The sequence below is a fragment of the Haplochromis burtoni genome, unplaced genomic scaffold (genome assembly GCF_018398535.1).
Source record: "Haplochromis burtoni strain Fernald_Lab_line unplaced genomic scaffold, NCSU_Asbu1 Contig_592, whole genome shotgun sequence".
Taxonomy (NCBI): domain Eukaryota; kingdom Metazoa; phylum Chordata; class Actinopteri; order Cichliformes; family Cichlidae; genus Haplochromis; species Haplochromis burtoni.
In genome coordinates this window covers 64,914-74,443 of record NW_024582953.1, presented here as the reverse complement: position 1 = coordinate 74,443, position 9,530 = coordinate 64,914, and the positions used below count along the sequence as shown (strand labels likewise).

Sequence of the window (9,530 nt, the reverse complement as noted above, 5' to 3'; positions counted from 1 at the left end):
CACACAGACGCACACACTGACACACACTGACACACACACTGACACACACAGAGACACACACTGATGCACACACTGACACGCACACAGACTCACACTGACACACACACAGACACACACACACAGACTCACACTGACACACACACTGACACACACACACAGACTCACACTGACACACACACACACACACACACACACACACACACACACACACACACACACACACACACACACACACACACAGCTGTCTAAATCAAATACACATTCAAAATAAAGTCTCACATGTATGTGAAGATGGACGCAGTTTCATTGTGTTTGTGTCACAGTGGACTTCAGCATCCAGGTTCTGAGCTCCGGCTCTTGGCCTTTCCAGCAGTCCTGCACCTTCGCTCTGCCCTCAGAGGTAAACCAGCACGCTTTAAAATTCATTTTTCTAATTTCATTCTTGCTGATTTCAGAGATAAAACTCTGACTTCTGAAGATCAAAGTCGTGATTTGATAAAGAAACCTCTCCCCCTGCAGACGCTTCCACCTTTTCCAGGTACGATTGGAAAAGGATTCCCACATTTCATCTAACGGGATCAATAAGTCATAAAAACATGATGAAGCAGTGCTGCTGGTAATGAAAACGAGCTGCTAGCTCGACTGCTTTAATGATGTGACATGAAGGAGGAGGAGGAGGTGTTTTCATAATGTTTCTTATGAGTTATTGATCCCAGGAGTTCAAAGACATGAATGTCTTTTCCAACCAAACCTTGAAAAGTGAAGCGATATCGCTCCTCAACTTAAAGTTTTCCCCTCATGAATGTTTCGTGTCTGGTGAATTTAACACGTCGTAGGTTTTGTGATCCGGCAGCATCTGAAACTTTGAAGCTCTAGTTCAGTATTTAACTAAATCTCTCCTGTAAAAACAAGGACAGTTTGATTTCCTCATTAAACATTTAAAGCTCAGTGTGGACGTTTGAGTGGTCACACATCATCAACACTTTGTTCTTACTTTTTAAACGCCTTCAGCTGAAGGACGTGTGGATGGAGGGTTTAAATCGTATGCCTGGTATTTGTTTTCCTGCTTTATAAGCTGCGCTAAGAAAACGACTGCTGCCAAGAAATAAAAACCTAATATGATGAGAGATCACAGGAGAGACGTGCAGACAGACGACTGTGGAAGTGGGTCACAGCTTTGTGCCGTGACAAATGGTGTTAATAAGATCCCTTACAGGTCCGCAGACCTCAGGTTGAGTACCGTGGCTCTGACCCTCTCCCTCTCCTCCTGCACAGCTGGAGCGGAGCTATCAGCGCTTCACGGCGTTCTACGCCAGCAGGCACAGCGGCAGGAAGCTGACCTGGCTGTATCACCTGTCCAAAGGAGAGCTGGTCACCAACTGCTTCAAGAACAGGTACGCGTGCAGTCTGTGAGCGCACAGGTAGGGGGCGCTGTGGCACCACAGCTCTGGTGATCAGGTGAATCTGAAGTCTCATGAATCAGCCATGAAAGTTACATCAAATATATTTGAGATTCTTGCGCGGCGAGTTTGTTGCAGTAAATGTATTTTTGTGTCTTACCGAGTTTCTATTTCACACTGGAGTGAATGAAACACCACTTTAGGGACTATTTTCAGAGGCGGATTAATACACATGTGGACTGTAGTGAGTATTTGGTGCCTCTGAAAGGTTTTAAGGCATTTGTGACACGGAGCAGAATCTGAGGCTCGTGCTGAATTCTTCTTTTGTGGTGACTCTCAGGCTGGTAGCAGACCTGCAGAGCTCTGAGCGCACCGTCGTGAGGTACGTGTGGCGGCCGCAAGGAGCCGAGCCCACGCCGCTCCTTACTGTTGCTGTGCTTGTTGACAGGTACACGCTGCAGGCCTCCACCTTCCAGATGGCTATCCTGCTGCAGTACAACACGGAGGACAGCTACACGGTGCAGCAGCTCACTGACAGCACACAGATCAAAACCGTAAGCGCACAAACACCGCCGCCTTCCTTCGTGCTGCTCTGTCGCCGCGGAGCAGGCGTCTCTGACCCCTCTGCTCTGTTTTCAGGACATTTTGGTTCAAGTTCTTCAGATTCTGTTAAAATCGAAGCTGCTGGTGAGTCACGCTTTGTGTCCGGAGGTGAAATCCTCACGTGTGGCTGGTCTTTAGTTTCCATAGAAACGCTTTAGTAATGGCAGACCTGATGCTGAATCCAAACTTTGTGTCCGTCAGGTTTTGGAGGACGAGAACGCCAACGTGGACGAGGTGGAGTTCAAGTCCGACACCGTCATCAAACTCTTCCTTGGATATAAGAAGTGAGACACGCTCCACCTTAAATCCGCCTTAAATAAAAGTGTGCCTGTGATGTAGGAGGATGCTGAAGCTTGTTGCTCTTGTTTGCTGCGCAGTAAGAAGCTGAGGGTGAACATCAACGTGCCGATGAAGACGGAGCAGAAACAGGAGCAGGAGACGACTCACAAGAACATCGAGGAGGATCGAAAGCTCCTCATCCAGGTGCAGCTCCCACTCCACTCCACTCCACTCCACTCCACTCCACTCCACCCTCTGCATCACGTTCAAAACATGCTGAAAAGACCAGAGAGCAACAAAAACCAAACACTGAGCTTTTCCTCCGTCTCCAGCAGAGCTGTATGAGGGCATGAAGGGACATAAAGTGGTTCAGTGCAGCTTCTGCTCCCCTAAAAGTCACAGACCCACAAACATAAGAGCATGAACGCACAGACAGGAACACACAACAAGAATCTCAGAGTTCATCAGGAGCAAACGAGGAAACGTTTGTTTGAATGTGTGACAGAAGCAAAAACCTCTAATCCAAACAAATCAGTTTGCTAAAGATTCTTATCTGCGTTAAAGTAACGGTGTGTATGATCCCAGCTACGCTGAGCTCGTCTGAAACTGTAGAACAGTGACTGTTAAAATATTTTCTGATCAGATTCAAACACACAAAACCAGACGGTCGACCCTGTGAAGGCGGGAAAACTGGAGACGCTGCTCTTCAGACGGCTGCTGTAGTCACTCTGTAAACGTAAAAAAATGGGTTAAAGGGCGTCTTTGGGATCTGCTGCTAAAGCCTAAAAATATTTCCCATGTTGTAAACATGTAAAAGGCGCCGTCGCTGGGCATGCATCAGTTTGACTCTCCGAGGCTCCATGCATGGAGCCAGCTGTCAGATTTGCCCTCCTGCTCTCACACGGCGCTCCTGTGTCCCTTGCAGGCTGCCATAGTGAGGATCATGAAGATGAGGAAGGTCCTGAAGCACCAGCAGCTCCTGGCTGAGGTCCTGAACCAGCTGTCATCCCGGTTCAAACCCCGAGTCCCCGTCATCAAGGTATGCACGTGTGTGTGTGTGTGTGTGTGTGTGTGTGTGTGGCTCAGAGTGTGACGAGTGTTTTTTCTCCCCCGTGGACAGAAATGCATCGACATCCTGATCGAGAAGGAGTACCTGGAGCGAGTGGACGGCGAGAAGGACACGTACAGCTACCTGGCCTGAGCGCCACCCGCCCTCCCCCCTTCCACCTGCCCGCCTGCCGCCGCCGGCTCTCCTTAGTTTAATTTTAATTTGTTATCTTTTTTGTTTTTTATTTTTTATTTTATGTCTGAGTAATAAAGTGTGGATCCCTCTGAGCGTGACCACCCTGATGATGACCGCCACCAAACCCGAGGGGGGGAGGGGCAGCTCGCTCCTCTCGCCTCAAGAGATGAAGGAACGAAAACGCCCCTCCTGTCGGAACCGGGAAACCCCTTCTTCACGCTCGCCCGTCCCCGCCTCATCGTGCGACTCGAACGCTCACTTCCTTGTTGTCATACTGTAAAAAAACAACCACAGACTGAGAGGAATAAACAAGCCCCGCCCCCCAATCACCACCCCCATCCCCTTTACATAAGCGTGATGAAATAGCCTACAGCCAATCAGAGGAGAGCCGCATCCAAAGGTTTCTGCATGCTACTGCCTACCTGCGCCACAGCGACCACGAAAAAGATTCTCACGTAAGCATAAAGAGCGGAGTCGCCCGGGCCGCTGCTGCCGCACGCCCACCAGGTCGACGCCGGTCCTGTAACTTAAAGTCCACCACTGCATCGGAGGAGGAGGAGCCGCTGAGGTCGCGTCAGAGCGAGGTCGGTGGGTTCGAGCAGGAGTCTCTGTACCGGACGGTGGACATTTGTATAGTGTGGTTCATTTTCTAAATGTGTGATGAATAAAAACAAGGAAAGATTTCTCTAATGCCCGCCTCCCCCGACACTCTGTTCACCCGCGTTTAAAGGGCCGGTACACCCTGAAATCAGTCACATGCTTCTGCTCTGGGTCAGAGGTCACAGGTCCTCAGTCACTGCACAGCTCGGGTTAATGGTGGACGGACAGGTGAGGGTCAGCTGACGAGCTCATATTGGGTTTTATTTAACTGTTTGTCTCTGATGTCCTCTTCAGCTCTCGATGTTGGAGCAGAAGCTCGCCGGCGTCTCGCTGTTTCATGGTTCACGTGTTGCTCAGAGTTTAGCTCCGCTGCTGCCACGTTCAAGCAGGTCGGAGCTGCAGCCCACCAGCTGCTGGAATATTTTTGTACTCGGAGAGACATGGTTCAGTAATGTTTGAGTTTACTCACTGCTGCTTTATAACAGCTGAAAAATGTAACGAGCACTTTGACCACAGGGAGGCAGCGACCCTCCTCTCGAGCTTTGAGCTCCATGTTTCATCTCAGTGCATCATTTCTGTTTAAAACAGTTTGTTCAAGTCAGCACGTCGTTCAGTTTGAGTTTCAGTGCAGTCAGATATTTAATATTTTGATTTAAAAACCTTAAAGTGTCTGTTTTAAATAATAAATTCATAATAAAATACTCTGGCATGATGTAATTATTTAAATTCTTAAAATAAATATTTTTAAAGCTGTTGGATAAAACTGGTTTTAATTCATCACCCCGAGGATCTGCAGGCTGGGTGACACACGGGTCTGCAGACGCACACTTGCATGTCGGCTGCTGCAGGCTTCAGTTTGAACACTGCTGCCAAACAGGTCGTCTGGAAGGAATGTCATTAAATGTAAAACTCTGAGATGATCTGTGTGGTTTCTATTTAAAACAGAAATGATGCACTCACACAGAAAAATGACCTGTCTGCGCTGGAATCAGTAGCATGACTAACATGCATTTTGCACAGATGACTACCCACACCTTAGATTGCATTCAGCACTGACTCGCTGCTCCACCCTGTGGTTCAAAGCGGTATTACACGAGTGACTGTATTAAATGACCATATTTGGAGAGGTTTGAATCCTGATGAACGGAGCGTCCACAAGCTGAGCACAACACACAGACACAGGTTAATAAAATATTTGCACGTCACTGAAGTTGCAGCACACTTCCTGGAGTCATCCACCAAACTCGAAGCTTCAAACAGGTGAGTTAATAAATAAAGGTGGAGACTTATGGAGCCTCCAAGCGGCCGTTGGAGGAACTGCAGCTCTTAAAGTTTTACCTGTGATGAAGGGCTCACACTGAGCGGATGTAGACGACAGAAAGAAAATAGTCCCTGCATGAAAAAAGCACATGAGTGTTTCTGGATATTTTAATGGAATTAGAGGCTTTTGATTTCTTTGAGCACCACAAAGTGTTTTTTATCAAAAATGAGGCTGATGTCTCGAACACTGGGCAGCCTGGACGATGTGAGGGGAAACCTGAGACCTCGGATCTGAAGCAGACTTTCACTTTGGGTGGCGGTGACTAAGTAGGAAACAAGTTCCTCTGCTTCATGCAGATTAGGGCTGAGATTCACTACAAAAAGACGCAAATCTGAAACTGAAATGTCCTCACTGGAGTTTCCACATCTCATTTAAGGAACCTGACAAACTTTATTCCACAGAGTTCCTGCAGATCTTTGAATTTATTAAATGCTAACAATCAGTTCATCAGGGATGTCAACAGATAATTAGGTTTATATTTAACAAATGGAGCCCAAGTTGCCCATTAACACAGGGGTGGGGAACTCCAGGCCTCAAGGGCCGGTGTCCTGCAGGTTTTAGATCTCACCCTGGGTCAGCACACCTGAATCACATGTTCATTACCAGGCCTCTGGACAACTTCAAGACATGTTGAGGAGATCATTTAAATCACTTTTATCTAAAACCTGCAGGACACCGGCCCTGGAGTTCCCCACCCCTGCATTAAGGGTGTGAAATGTCACTGAGTGGATTTGAGTCATAATGTACCTCATTAGGAGCCTGGCTACGTGAGTGAGTGCAGGTGTGGGCTGAATGACTCCAACAGGAAGTCCCATGTTTAAAACCCTGAAACAGACCAATCAGAAGCTGGAACTACATGTTGGCTCCAGCATCGTTTCCTTCTGTCTTATCAGACCCATAAGCTGACCCAGGGTTCATTCACCTGACAGCCAACACGTTCACACGAACAGCATCTGTCCAATCACAGGGATTTTTAAATAAAGACGAGTTCTAGGAAAGTTTTTATCTTTATTTTGGGATTATTTCAATATTTGCACCAGCAATAAAAGCGAGTCTCATAGATCTGAGAGTGCCGTGTTTCTACTCTCAGGCTGCTCATCAGTGGTTTTATAGGTTTAATGTACACTTGTGTTTCTTTCCACTAAAGAGTATGATCATAGGTTATTCTGACTACATGAAGAAAAAACCGACACTGGGAACAGTTTATAATATTTTAATCTGCAACACTTTGAACAACAAAAACCCCTGTAAACATTACAAAATCAGCACCTGTGTGATCAGAGGAGAGACGTGGTCCTGTTGACAGGAAGAAGAAAAGAAAACACACCTGCAGCTTTCAGTTCGGGGAGAGCCGAGGAGCACCGCCCCCCAATCTCCTCCGTGTTCAGAGACGCTCCTCAGCCCTCCAGTCACAGCAGCGTTTACACATCTGTTCATTGATTAGAAAGCAGCTGCTACAAACATCTGCATCAGCAGTAAAAGTAAAAAACACGAAAGGTTCCCGCACAGATCGACGTGGGAACCTGCGAGTGAAGCACCAGGTTTCAGAGGCCCTGAAGTCTCCCGACGACTACAGACGACACTCCGCTCTCTGTGACGTTTGTAATAAATTACAGGTGAAGAAGGGAGGTGGAGGAGGGGGGAGGCTGGTATTGCTACGAGTTGGTCAGACTTTGGGGTCTTTCCGAGCACCAGAATTCCCACAAGAGAAGATTCACATTGTGGAGGAAGAGGAGGAGGAAGGATCAGGGAGAGTGCAGAGGAAGGAGTTTTTCAAAGTAAAACTCAAGTCACTGAATTATCTGACGATTTTTTTTAAGCTGTTCAAATTCAAACAGTCAAAATCCAACTGAGATGAATTAAAGCAGAGACCTCAGAGCTCAGCTTCAGCTCGAAACACTGACGGCTCGTTAGTGCTGTGATTACATCCTTAAGTTAAAGGTGGTATACACAAGATAGAAAACGCCTCAAAGGAGGCAGAGAGGATGCTGGGAAAACTGTGATTAAATGTGCGTAAGTCAAATACAAAAAAAGACTTGTTTCCTGATTAACAGAGGAACCTCAGCGCGCTGCTGAGGATGCTGGGAAAACCCGACCCGAGTCAAAAAGCACTCGGACATGAAACTGAGGCTCCGCCCAGATTTGAAAGGCTTGCCTGGCGGCTGCGGTCAAGTGCCTGGCTGAAGGAAAGCGGGCCGGCTTAGTTTTCACGTAAGCACCTGAAGCAGAGGCGGCGTCACAAAGCAGAGTCACGTCCAGCTGGAGGCGGACGCCGGACATCGCTTTTCACGTCGCGGTGTGTGCGAGTCACACTGCCGCAGGAATCGGAGACTGATCGAGAACGAGGCCTGGGATTCGTTTGGAGCAAATTCAGCACAAGAAAAACCACAAGAGCGACTCTACGACACGCTGCAGGACATCTTTAGGATGGATCACATCACGAGAGCCTAAACTATCAGTTTCACCTGAATCTTCATCAGTTCATCAGCCTCTGATGAAGATCTCACCCACGGCCTTGGATTACTTACACTAAAGTAACTAACACACAAACCACTGAACTACAAAGAAACGGTTTTTCTCTACAGATCAAACATTAAACATCAGAACTGCCCGTCTTTGTTTTTCTGTACAGTCGTCTCTGAAGGCAGCGCGTAGACGTTCGTTTAAATGTGGACACACGGAGACAGCGTCCCGTCACTTGTATCACCGACTGGTTTAGTAAACATGCACATAAACGTCTGAACCTGGACAAAGTGGAACAATCTGGACTTTAAACGAGTTCGAGTCCCTCGGTCTGCAGCGTGACGACGCGCCGGTGATCGCGTTTGTTTCGGCTCGTTAGTTTTGTTCCTTTGGAAAAAATGAACGTTAGCACCAGATCGGCCGCTGATGGAGAGCCCGGCTGGGACAGTCAGTGCGCCCTGAACAGTGGTTGCTCCGCCCGCCACCGCAGCACCACAAAGCCGCTTCTACTCATGCTCAGGAGTGGCTGCAGTGTGGCGGTTAAGGACACGAGTGAACGATGGCGTCAGGTTTTAATCATCGTGTTGAAAATACATCAGTGCTCAGAGGGAGAGGCTGAGGATTCGAGAGAATGTCAGAGGTGCGACACCTGCTGTTCAGTGGGCGTGTCCAGCAGCTCCGACTCAAGCAAACCTGCGTCTCCGACAGATACCTGCTAATTAATGCCAGCAGCACTAATATCTTCAGTTGAGCCACAAAGATGTTTTAACTGCATTAAAAAAAGCTCCAAACTGCACAAACATGATCCAGAGGTCCAGGTCACAAACTTCAATTACAGGCTCACCTGTTAAATAAGCCACACCCCCAAATTCTAACCCTAAAGAAAATCCAAACAGGCGAGTTAAACAAAAGGACCGACTCACTTCAGGAGCCTCGAGTGGAGATCACACTGATGTCAGTCCTGGAGGGTGATGTCTGATCTGAGCATTTCCCAACATCAGCCCAGTGAAACCAGTGAGAATGAGCTACACGCCCCACTCCACTTTAACTTTCTGCACTATTTACAGAATGGATGCTAACTGCTAATCTGAGCCTCCGAGCTCGGCCTCTGGGCTCCGTCTGTGCTGTTAGCAGTCACTAACCGTTAGCCAGCAGTTACCTGTCTGTGGGTGCACCTGTGCACCTGCCGCCTGACAACCGACCTTTAACCTCGTAACTGAAGAGTTAATCCTCTCATCCAAATTTTGTCACTTCTGGCTCAAAAACAAAGCAAAAAAATTAAACTGTGACCAAAACGCCTTCACAGAGCCAGCAGCCCACTGCACCACAGCCGTGTCCATCTTTAACGTACAGCTTCTTTTATTCTTAAAATATTCCTGTTGTTCATCGACTGTTTTTAACGGTCAGCTGGTTTCAGTGTGACGCTGCTTCGTGAACGACCTCCAGATTTACAGACAGACAGTGAAGCGGCGCTCTGAGGAGTGACAGGTTCACACAACACGCACACACGCACACACACAGACACGCACGCACACACACAGACACACACACACACACACACACACACACACACACACACACACAGACAAAAAAAAAAAAGCAGACACACTCCAAAGTTTAT

At 47.8% G+C, this 9,530-nt stretch overlaps 1 protein-coding gene across 1 annotated transcript in view; it reads left to right on the top strand.

Annotated features, from left to right (window-relative positions):
• The window catches only part of LOC102301218 (cullin-1), a gene marked incomplete in the record, with an annotated part of 25,021 nt that extends 20,806 nt beyond the window's left edge, over positions 1-4,215 (top strand). Inside the window, 8 exon segments of the mRNA XM_042214590.1 lie at positions 324-400; positions 1,276-1,394; positions 1,849-1,954; positions 2,040-2,087; positions 2,205-2,287; positions 2,381-2,486; positions 3,208-3,321; positions 3,403-4,215. Of these exon segments, the coding sequence (XP_042070524.1) occupies positions 324-400; positions 1,276-1,394; positions 1,849-1,954; positions 2,040-2,087; positions 2,205-2,287; positions 2,381-2,486; positions 3,208-3,321; positions 3,403-3,483 (734 nt within the window).
• Positions 4,216-9,530: the final 5,315 nt, after the last annotated feature.